We start from the raw sequence: 12322 nt of genomic DNA on the forward strand, positions 1-12322 counted from the left end.
CTTTCAAACCAACAGGGTTAATTGTTAAGGCACTGGATGAAGAAAAACAAGAGATGTGAAGTCCCCTGGATCCCTGGAAATGTCCCAGGACAGGCTGGACACTGCGGCTTGGAGCAGCCTGGGACAGTGGAAGGGGTGGCACTGGATGGGCTTTAAGGTCCATCCCATCCCCTTATCCCATCCCCTTATCCCATCCCCTTATCCCATCCCTTTATCCCATCCCTTTACCCCATCCCATCCCTTTACCCCATCCCTTTACCCCATCCCTTTACCCCATCCCATCATTCCATGAGATAAAACAACAAATTGCACACAGGGACACCCTGACATGAATTCCAGACCATCCCACTGAAAATCCTGTGACTGGAGCACATTCCCTGCACTGGAATCCTTTGGTATTTTACCAGAAAGGAAGAATTAAAACCTCCCAGGAGGAATGCAAGACTGAGAAAAGAGGAAAAAGCCCAGCTCAGAAGAGCAAACACCCTCCCAGCGTGATGTTCCTTCCATTTCTTTACAAAAAGTCCCTCAAAGCAGTTTTCCTTTTCCATTTTCTGTGTGAGTGCACAAAGTCAGGGAAATTTGGAGCTGGAAATGGTGTTGAGGCTGAAGCACAACCTCAGCACTTTGTTCACTTTCAGGAACAGCAGGAGATGGATTAATTTTAGCCCTCAATACTGAAGGTTCTGAAAACACTCAGTGGAGAGCCTCTCATGAAAAAAGAATTGAAAATTAACCTAACACATCTTCTGACAATAATTCTGTGATATTCCTAACACAGAATCATTGCAATGAGTAAACAAAAGAAAAACTCCCTCGTGTAAACTCATATTTCCCAAAAAAAACCCCTCCATTAAATTAATTTTAACATAAATATTTCCCAAGATTGATGAAATATATGTCAGTTCCTGTTTGTTCAAGGCAAAGAGGAAAATGATGCCATCAAAAACAGGGCAAAAAGGTGCAAAACCAGAGGTCAGATCTTGGAAGTTCATCTGCAGCTCCCATTAACTCCCTGCTGCATATTTTGTCAGATTATACAGAAATATTGGAAAGAATTCAGCTGCTCTCTCATGTTACAGAATTCAAATAGAATTTATCTCCACAGCAGTGGTTTTGGGAGTCAGGTGAGTTATTCAGGAGTCAGAGGAGCTTTAAGAAATTTTTTATTCTTTTCTCTCAGCATTTCCATTTCTAACCCTCCTTGCCCTCCTCTCTTTTTCTAACCCTCCTTTCCCTCCTCTCTTTTTCTAACCCTCCTTTCTTCTCCTCCTGGGATGAAAACAGAGGGGAAAGGTTTTTTGTACTTCAACATCTTTCCAGGCACCACCATTCATTCCCTCCCTTAGAATCTCTTATCTCTAAAAATCTGACAGAAATTTCTTGAGAATTCCCTACAAAATCAAAAACCTGGATATTGCTTCAAGGAATATGGAATTATAAATATTACCTGTCATAAATTTCTGATCCTTCTTCCAAGCCAGGCAGCAGCCCAATTACAAAGGCCTGGAGACCAGGCAGGAGGGACTTTTGGAGAGGGAGAAAATATTTCTCATACAAGCCAAGGAGAACAGGTCTCACTGACATTGCTGCATTTGCCAGCAGAGGAAACAATCCAGAGCTTTGAATCCAAAAGAAAAATAAAATAAGAGTTAATTAAAATAGATTCAGATTGTTATGCCTTAGGAAAAAAAAAAATTCAAATTATCTGTACAAAAATAAAACCCTGGCGAGTCATTTTGTGCCTTAGGAAAAAAAAAATAAAATTCAAATTACCTGTACAAGAATAAATCCTTGGCAAGCCATTTTGTGCCAATGATTTTAAAGATTATTTCATAGGTTTCTAAAGCCTTTAAGTGCACCCCACTGGGCAGGGCTGGGTGCAAGCACTGGGATAATCTTTTACTGATGATCAATCTTCTGGGCAGCAGAGAATATTTCAGGTTACTCTGTAGAGCCTGGGGAGAAAGGAGAGGAGAAGAAATAGTTATAATGTGAAATATAAAATATCTAATGGCTGTTTATTGAAGGTTGAGGAGAACGCTGAGGAGAATTTTAACTGCTAACTGCATTTTGTTACAGCAGAACTCTGCAGCTGAGTTTTTATTTGAAAAATTTAAACTGGTCTGAGTCTGCTTAGAGGAGGGAAAAGGAAATCAAAAAACCAGGACTGGGACAGGGTATCCTTATCCCATCTCCAGGGGAAAAAGGGAAGTGACAAGAAAAGCATCTCAGCTTTTAGGGAATGAATAAAGAAAGAATTAAAGATTTCTCTTTCCTCATCAGTTCTCACTTCATGTATGGAATCATGGAATGGACTGGAAGAGACTTTAAAGATCATCTTGTTCCAACACCTTCCACCAGCCCAGGCTGCCCCAAGCCCTGTCCAGCCTGCCCTTGGACACTTCCAGGGATGAGGAATCCACAGCTTCCCTGGGAAACCTGTGGACTTCCCAAACCAAACCTTCCAACCAAAGCAGAGGTGATTAAATGGGACAAACCCCTCTGACCTGGAATTCTCTGTGGCTACATGCACCGAGTTGAGTAACTCACTGCATTTCATGTACAAGTAAAAGATGTTCAGGACAGGAAATATTCAATAAGATTTGCTGCTGGGCCAGGTTTTAGGAAAAACTGTGCCTCCCTTCCTGGGAAAGGGAACTCCTTTCCTTGAGCCACCAGAGCATTTCAGCAGGGGAATAAATAAGTTTTCTCTTCAACTCAGACAATTAAAAAGAAAATTTGCAAGTCAAGGGCACTTCAGGCTTTGCTCCATGTGCAAACACAAACAAATGCTCCAGAGCAAGTGGACATTTGGGATATTTTCAGGATCAGGCAAATTCTTGTCTCTTCCCAAGATTAAATCATGGTCTTATCCTATGGAATTATTTTCAACTCGAGGTTCTTCTATTTTACTTGGAAAAGCAGCAGGAAGTGGAACAACCCTTCCTGGAATAAACCTAAAGCAGGTGACTTAACCCTGAGCACTCCTCAGCAGGGAGGGGAGGAGATAAAACCCTCACCTTTTAGTGAGAACAACTGGCTGGAAAATTACTTGAGAAGAAAAAAAAAGGCTGAGAGTTTATAACAACAGCAAACAGAAATGTCACCCCCTCCTAAGTGACACACAGATGTCACTTAGAGCCACCTCATTTCCTTCCTTCCCTCCCCCAGCATGGGCAGAGCTGCACTTAGTGGATGAGAAAAAAAACAGAATCTAAAAATAAGACATTATTTCACATATTTATGGAGTTACCTTTTTTGTATTTCAGCCATTTACCCACGTGTTACATGAGGAATATTATTCCAACATCAAAATCCTTAGGAGTTATAAGAACTTTGAAGATTTCTGGAAAGCTGGACTTTGAAACTTTCTATTTATACTGCTTGGCATGTATTTGCCCACACCCTCTCTGCATATTTATAGCTATAAAAGGAGTTAATTACAAAATAAAAAAAAAATCAGGCCAGTGGTAAATATTTTCTCTCTTGGTGTTCAGACTGAACAGATACCATCTTAATATTCCAACAGTTAGAATTTAAATATCAACCAGGCAGAAAATGGAAACATTCACTGTTTATTACACAGAGAATCAGCTCCACCACAGAAATAATGGCACCTCAGCAAATGTCTGGTTTGGCTCCAACATTTCCTAAGGATTTGAAGGAAATAAGAACTCCTTTCCCCAAAGAGCAGGGAGACATAAAGGGAATATTTACAATCATGGAATGGTTTGGAAGGGAATTTAAAGATCATCCAGGGATATAGGCAGGGAAGTTATTCCACTGTCCCAGGGTCTAATGGATTAGCTGCACCACTTAATCATTGGCTTGTCTTCATTTTCCTCTGTCTTCACTCAGAGCCAGGATTAAAAACACAAAAGAGATGAATTTTCTGGTGTTTGGGCTGGGTTGTTTATTAAACCTCATCCAAAGCACAGAGAGTTCTGCAACACTTGTGGCCACCAGCTAAAAGTGAGAAAATGGAGCTGAACTGAGCTGGTGACAAGGTCTGTTAAAGCTAAACGGTCCAATAGAGAATTAACACCAATATTATTTATATTTTTGACCCAATGACCAAACAGCTGTGAGTCACAGTGCAGCACTGTCCAACCAAAAACTAAAACCTGAAACCATGAAGAAGAAGGAAGATGAACACCAAAAGAGACACCACCCCAAATCCTCCACCTTGTCCCACACCTATCACTGCATTATAAAATCCCCAAATTCCAAACCCTTCACCGTGTGAAATCACACACTGCTATTTAATACACACCAGTGATTTTAACTCCATCACTCAACTTTGGAATCCTTCTCCAAGGGCTCAGGTCAAAAGCAGTGTTCTCCTGGGGTCAGTGTCAGAAAGCACAGAAAGCTCAAAACTCCCAGGTTTAGGGTTCCAACACCATCCAAAACACTGTGGGACACTTCCAGGGATCCACAGCTTCTCTGGGCACCCTGTGCCAGGACCTCCCCACCCTCCCAGCCAGGAATTCCTTCCCAATATCCCATCTTATTCAAAATTCCCAGTTGTCCCTGATCTCCCAGCACATTCAGGGATTTAAAACCCCATTCCAACATTTTAGAAGGCTGTGGTTGCCCCAAGAGCCCTCGTAGCAAGCCCTGGCTGCTGCTTTGCTGGAAGGGTCAGGTTCTTCCCAGCTTCCCCCAGAATTGCAGATCCAAGGATTTCAATAGGTTTGAAAGGCATTAATTAGCAGAGGGATCCCAAAGTGTTCACTGAAATATGACTGAGGTGATAACAGACAGATTTCTAAATGCTAATGAATCTCCTCGAGCTCACAGGCAAAGCTGAGAAGTTGGATTCTTAAATATCCTGCGATTCCACAGGAGAAAAAAAAAGAACAAAGAATCAGGATCCAGGGGTGCTGGAATTGTAACTCTGGCTGGTAGAGGTGAATAAACTTGAGATCCCACCCCACACTTTTCCCAACACTAACACCTAAAGATGCTCAGAATTTCCTGAAATTGGGCTATAAAAATATGGAATTGTCTGCAAAAGGAAAATTTGCTATTTTTTGCACCCATGCCTTCAAATTAAACCACACGTGCAGAGGAGTATTTGCATTTTCTCAGTTCCTGGTTTAATTCCTTCTGCACTAGAAATCTGTTTAAAATAATGGTAAAAACTCCATGCAAATCAAGTAAATATTTTTATTTCTATCACTAGAATTCCAGGAAACGGCAGCATCAATTTCTAAGATTATCTTCAAATAGGAGATAACATAATTCTTGTTTAAACAACAGTGGCTGTGAGGAGAGGGGGAGGAGAAGAACCTGTGATTCTATTTTCCACTGATTCATTTTCCAAGTAAAAAAAAAAAATCCAAAGAATTTAAAGAGCTCCAGCATCCATAGAAATACCACAAATAGAATTAATTTTAAAGTGGGAGAATTAATTTTAAAATTGGTTTTAAGGAAAGTAGGAGCTGGAGTTTTATTTAAAAAGGAATAAAAGGTGTATAAAATATCCTTCATCCTGCATATTGCATTGACCACTGGGTTTGGGGAAAAAAAATAAAGGAACTTCTCAGAAGTAGAATAAGATTTGTCTTCAGCATAAATCTGTGACTGAGGCAGCAGCTGGAATAAAGCCCTGGATGTCTGAGATTTCATATGAAGCAAGGGGTTAATTAATGGCTGCACTCATTAAATCCCTTTTCAGAAGAATCCTCCTCTTCTCTCCCTCAAGAACAGCCAGATTGTGACACTCAGTGTTGCTGTTCAAACAGTGAATGTGCAGCTGCAAGGACTTTTGGGGTTTGTTTTCCTTTCCCCTCCAAAACAGAACAAGGATTTGGCTGAGATCAGGTTCACCTCAAAGTTTCTTCAGAACCAAAAAAATCCCATATCTATTTTCTGTTGGGAATTTGATTTTTTTTTTTTTTAAATCGCTTTGAAATTGCAGAGTACAGATTAAAACTTAAGATTTATGGGGCTGTGTTATATCCAAAGATAAAAAGCAGTTTGAAAGTGCTCCTTTAGAGCAAATCATACTAAAATTCCTGAATGGATTGGGTTGGAAGGGATCTCAAAGATCATTTTGTTCCAACCTTTGCCATGGCAGGGACACCTTCCACGGTCCCAGGCTGCTCCAGGTCCCATCCAAGCTGTCCTTGGACATTTCCAGGGATCCAGGGGCAGCCACAGCTGCTCTGGGAATTCTGTGCATGGCCTCACCACCACAAATTTCAGGGTTTTTTTAAAAAAAACACTCCTTTCATTACTTCCTTACAAAACCAAAATCCGATCATTTCTATTTCTCAGTTCTTCATTTTTGGCAACTGTGCCACTTATCTACTACTTGCCCATACCCAGAGTTGAAATTCATGGAAAACACATGCCTAGGAGCTGGATGAAACATCCTAATGCACACTGTGCATTTGGATTTTCCCAACTTCATCATATTTTCATCCTCTTAATTGCCTCAAGTTCCCTGTACATGAGGATTTTAAATATATATTTGCTATTTGTTTATACTCTGAAACAGCATTTTGGATATAAAAACAATGTTTCATTGTTTTTCTGTTTCATTGATAAACCCACCTGCACTCTACCACCAGCTGTTTAAAAGGCAACATCCCTCCACCCCAGCAGATTTTTAATCAAAGTATGAAAGTGATTTCTCACTGAAAATGAAGCTGAAAGCTCTTTAAAACATTGACATCCATATTTACTGCCTGTTTCATCCACCTGTTTGCATCTTCCCATTTATATTCTCATTTGAAATATTACTTTCCACTGTTTCTCTTTTCCCATAATGATCTATTACACCCACATTATTCAAAATAACCCCCCCACCCCCCAAGATCTTTCCCTTTTAAGTTTGGGGTGTAAAATAAACGAGCAAATTCTGCCAATTCTCTCATGCTCACACCTGGTACCTGCAGTTTTTTAACTCTGAAGGGGAGATTGAGCTCTCCTGACCTCAGAAACCCAAAAAACAACCCAAAAACCAGGTAAAACTGCAGTAACTCCTCAGGCTCCCCATAAAACCCACGAGGAGAACACACAAACTTAGGAGAACATTCCTCTGACCTACTTTAAGCAAGAGATGAGTCACAAAACAAGAAAATAAACCCCTTTATTCCTCTAAGAGCACTTCAAGGTGAAGCTGTCTGTGCTGAAGTCGTGTCAAATCACATAAAGCTCATCTCCCTTAAATGAGAAAATAAAATCTCTGCAGAACTGAATGTTCAGATGTTGCTTCCCTGGTTCTGCAAGAAAAAAATTATTTGGAGCTGTAGAAGCAACAGAGAAACTCTGAAACAACCTCCATCTTATCCCCAGTAGAATCATCAAGGCTGGAAGAGATTTTAAGATCATCAAGGAACAACAGAGAAGCAGCAGAGTTCTTTCTCTTCACCAAGCTCCCTTTTTTTAACCTCATTTTTGAGGAGTACTTGTGTCTCAACAGTGCCTGCAGGAGAAAAAGTCTCAAAAAATATTACACCTGTATGGGCATGAACAGATTTCACACTGCTCTGGAAAAAAAAAAAAACTTCTGAACTTCTTGATTTCTTGTGTTTTGCCCTTCCTTTTCTGAGCATGTTCATGTGGGATTAATCTCAGTTATCCCTGCACACAAGTGACCCCCGGGGTCTTTAATATAACCTCGTGTGGTTTGTAAAAACAATTTTATCACTGATCTCCTTCCTGCTCATCCACCTCCACCACTGACTGCAGGAAAAAGGAGGTTTTTCTGTCAGAAACACCTCCCCCAGCCCTGATAAAACCCAACAATAATATTTATATTTGAGGCTGTTGGAGACCAAGCAATCCCAGGAGTTCAGGGAACATTTATTGACATCTTCTTTTCCTTTTTGGCAACACCTGCCCCTGCCACATCCACCCTGATTTTCAGATAACAGACACGGCATGATTTGCTCCACCAATTCCTAAGCTCCTAAAAAGATTAAATCCATAAAACCCCCCAGCAGATGGGCTGCTGGATCAGCTGAAAGCTTTTCCTTTGGTTTCTGCTCTGCTGCCACAGATTTTGGCAACTGTGTGCCTGAAGAAGAGGCTCAGGTAGGTGCTCAGCAGTTCAGTGTTCATCTAGGTCAAATTAAAAGATCAAAGCCTACCTCTCATTCTAATTATTTCATATTTTCCCTTTTGAGAAAAACATTTTCAGAGCCAGAATCATGATGAAAAACTGAAGGCAGAAATGCAGAACTCCTGCTCCAAAACAAAATTTCTGTCTCTCTCCGTGGTTGTACAAAAGACACCAAATTTCCCCAAATCCAAGGGAAGGGAACAGTCAAGCAAACGTTACCTTTAAATAAAAGCTTTGAATCAGAAAATTTTCTAAAACTTGTCACTTTCCATTTTCTAGAAAAGCTTTTTAGCTGCTCTAGAGTGAGGGTTTCTTTGATGCAAAAATTATATTTACTTAGCAGCATAAAGACAGCAAATACCATTTGCAGGAAAGCTTTGCTGGTTTCACCAGAATTTTTCACATTTATATTAAAAAAATACCAACTTAGCTCCATCCATTCTTTTTCTTGAGTGAATTTTCAATTTTTCCAAGTGCTGGAAGTGACAGAAAAGTTCATAACAATACAAGTATCACAAATAAATGAGAACAATTCCCCTCACACTGTACCTTATTGAGTTTGCCAAGGGAAGAGATCAGATCTGCCCATTCACTGGATGATTCAAAATTCCTCAAAGCTTTCTCAATTGCTGAAGAATAATTCCTGTATCTGTAATCCCCAAGCAAATCCTGCTCTTCTGGATCCATCTTGGCTTCTCATAGCAAGGTGGGACCTCCTGGGAAACTCAAACATGCAAAGAGTCACAAAAAAAACACCTAAATTTCAGTTCTGTCACAACTGGAATAATAAATATGGAGAAGCACTGACAGCACAACAAACAGGTCACCAGAGCAAAATTTCAACACAAAGTTAAAAATAATTCCCTGGGCATGACTTTGACTCCCCACTGCCTCTTCTGAAAGATTTTCAGTCATTTTTTTCCTATTTCTGGAAATGTGTTTTTCCCCTTCCACGCATGTGGATATCACACAATAACAAAGGGGGAGATTCCAAAGCCTCCCTCCAAAGATTTGGGGAGCTGGGAATCGCCTCCATAACTCATTTCCTGTGCTCTGCAAAGTCACCTGGAGCATGGAATGGGAAATATTCCCTGTGCAAGCACAGCTTTCCAGAGGAATCCTGCTCCAGGGCTCTCAGCCCCCAGCAGAAGGAGCTCTCAGAGCTCAACTTGGCAGCAGCAGATGCTCAGCTCCAAGTCTGAGGTGTTGTGCCAAAATGCCAAGCCACGCATTAGAATCTTCCTGTATTTCAACAGAACATAGCCATATATTTTTATATTTAAAAATCAGCTGTTCACACCTGATTTTCCTCTGTTTTGCAAGGCATTTGGGTAAAAAAATTCAAATACACCTGGTTTAGAACAATGGAATCTAAGCATGGTTGGATTTTCCCTACTTAAAAATCCTTCCTTCTCTCCTTTGCTACCTCTGACACCAGTTGTGTTAGAAAATATTAAAAAATTCTTCCAGAATAGCATAAATATGCTTAGGTTTACGTCAATCCCTGCTGCATCACTGATACAGAAGAGAAATCACAGCTCTTTAACAAAATATTTTACATTTCTGAAGGACATCTGCATCCAGTCTCCTGCTGTTAGGACACAAAAATAAACCCAAGCCGTCCTCCATGTCCTTTAAAGCATTAAATATGTTGCAATGAACAATTTTAACTCCATCCATGGAAGGGTTTTGGTAGGAAACTCTCAAAAGCAGAAAAATGCTGGATAGAATGAAAAAAACATAAAGGATTTTAAGTGCAGGTTTAAGGCACCTATGCATTCCTGTGAGCAGGACTGAGGCATTGCCAATAAAACCACGCTGTGCCAGCCAAGCCAGATCCACCTCCATGGAAAAATAAAATTATCACACAATGTCATCAGGGCCAGATTGGGTTGGTTTGTTTGGCCACAGAGAGGATTTCATTTCGACTTTATCAGGATGATTGCAGTGCTTCTGACAGCAGAGAGAAGGAAATCAGGGAATCACATTAACCTGGGATCCAGCTCTCCTTGTTCCAAAAAAACAAAAAAAAAAAAAAACAAAAAAAAAAAAAAGGAAGTCAAACCTCCCACAAAGCCCAACAACGTGGAAAAGCTGCAAGATACTGTCAGCAAAAATTAAGAGTAATCTGATACAAACGCTGGGCAAGAAATGGAACCCTATTTCCCTCATCTCATCTTAATCATGGGATTGTTTCTATGCCTGAGACAAAGCAGGAGCTGGGAAGTTTTTCCAGCAGCTCTCTGCCAAGTCTGGGCTGCTGCCACCTCCATGAAGAGGAGATTTCTCTGGATCACTTTGAATCAGGCAGCTGGTTTGCTGACAGGACACATCAGTTCTCAAGATATTTAATTTGGATTTTTGCAGTGAGAAGACGGGTGAAAAGTTGATTTCCACTCAGGAAAGCAGGATGGAAGTAATGATTTGGTGTGGATTGATATTCCTGCACCTCAGCTGCCAGATGTCAGCAAGGTTTGATAAAATCCAATAACGTAAATAAGGCAAGTTTGTGCTTGGACACAAAGGCAGGAAAAGAAATAATAATATAAAATAATTTAAAAGCCATACAAAAGCCACTTGCCAACGACTTTTAGGCACATAACCCAAATCCCAGGTCACAAACTTCCTTAGCAAATCCTGATGTAAATAATTATTCATCAACTCCCACCACTGATGGGGCCAGGCTCTTTTCAGTGGTGAGGAACAGGAGCAACGGCCACAAATTAAAACAAGAATTTCCACCTCAACGTGAGGAAGAGCTTCTTTCCATGGAGGCGGCGGAGCACTGGAACAGCTGGAATATGCTGGGTTGGGAAAGATCCATCAGGATCATGCAGACCCCCCAGTAATCCCAATCCCTGGCAGCGCTGTCCAGACGCTCCCGGAGCTCTGGGAATGCTGCGGATCTCCCATTCCCTGGAGCCATTCCAAACCCGCCTGTGTCACCTGCAGAGGCTGGAGCGGGGTGATCCCTTCCCAAACCCGGCCATCCCGGGATCCTGGCACTCCGTCCTGGGGCAGCCGGGTCCCCTCCCATTCCCATTCCCATTTACCTGCGCAAGGTCCCCGCACCTCCCGGGGCGCCGCGGCGACGTGTGGGAGCCGGGACGGGAGCGGCTCCTCCAGCCCCTATGGAGAGCCCGGCCCTATGGAAAACCCGGCCCTATGGAGAGCCCGGCCCTATGGAAAACCCGGCCCTATGGAGAGCCCGCCCTGTGGAGAGCCCGGCCCTATGGAGAGCCCGCCCTGTGGAGAGCCCGGCCCTATGGAAGCCTTGCCCTGTGGAAAACCCGGCCCTATGGAAAACCCGGCCCTATGGAAGCCTTGCCCTGTGGAAAACCCAGCCCTATGGAGAGCCCGGCACTATGGAAGCCTTGCCCTGTGGAAAACCCAGCCCTATGGAGAGCCCGGCCCTATGGAAGCCTTGCCCTATGGAGAGCCCGGCTCTATAGAACGCCGCCCCCGCCCTCGCGGCCAGGCCCGCAGCAGGACCGCACCACCGAGCGCCGCGGGGGAACGCCAAGGCATCGCGGCGCGGGAGAGCTCCAGCTATCCCTACAAGCCGAGGCCGCCGGTGTTGTCACCCGCTGTCGTTGTCACGCGCTGTCGCTGTCACCTTTCTCCCGGTGTCACCCGCTGTCGCGTCGCGCCACGGCCCGCAGCGCGTCACCTGCTTTCCCCCCCCCTCCATTGTGGGGAGATGGTACAGCCCGGCGGGTGGGCCGGGGCGCTGAGCGCCCTCCGGCGGCGCGGGCGGGGACGGCAGCTCCGCACCGGGACAGCACCGGGAAAACACCGGGACAGCACCGGGAAAACACCGGGAGAACCCCGGGAAGCAGCGGAGCTTCGGCACCACGGCCAAGCCTCTCCCCTCTCCAGCTGCTCTGGAAACAAGGACAGCCTCACCTGTCCCCGCCCCACCCTGCAGGTGAAGAAGCACAAGCGCTTCCAGCTTCGCTTCCGGTCCAGCTGGATTTAGGAAACAACAAAAAGCGGTTTTGGGAAGTTTTTATGGTTTATAAAAGAGGTCGGATGTCGCGTTTATAGAGGGCTCGAGTTTGATGTAAGGAGCCAAGTGTCTGCTTGGAATAAAGTGATTGTGCTGGAAGGTTTTTAGTGCTCTGACAGCAAACCAAAGGAACAAACAAACCAAACAAAATCGAAATACCCACGGGACGTAAAATACAGGATCCTAAAGGGTTCGTATACTGTGGAAATATAGAATTTAGCCTCGGTTTCTCT

The 12322-nt window shown here is 43.1% G+C and overlaps 1 protein-coding gene across 1 annotated transcript in view; it reads right to left on the reverse strand.

Annotated features, from left to right (window-relative positions):
* DOP1B (DOP1 leucine zipper like protein B) overlaps positions 1-11567 on the reverse strand; it is a 46631-nt gene extending 35064 nt beyond the window's left edge. Inside the window, exons 1-4 of the mRNA XM_062488201.1 lie at positions 11134-11567; positions 8630-8796; positions 1777-1958; positions 1451-1621 (exon numbers count right to left, since the gene is read on the reverse strand). Coding sequence (XP_062344185.1) covers positions 1451-1621; positions 1777-1958; positions 8630-8767 — 491 coding nt within the window. The 5' untranslated portion in view covers positions 8768-8796; positions 11134-11567. The remainder of the gene's footprint in view (positions 1-1450; positions 1622-1776; positions 1959-8629; positions 8797-11133) is intronic.
* Positions 11568-12322: the final 755 nt, after the last annotated feature.

The sequence above is a fragment of the Cinclus cinclus genome, chromosome 2, assembly GCF_963662255.1.
Source record: "Cinclus cinclus chromosome 2, bCinCin1.1, whole genome shotgun sequence".
Taxonomy (NCBI): domain Eukaryota; kingdom Metazoa; phylum Chordata; class Aves; order Passeriformes; family Cinclidae; genus Cinclus; species Cinclus cinclus.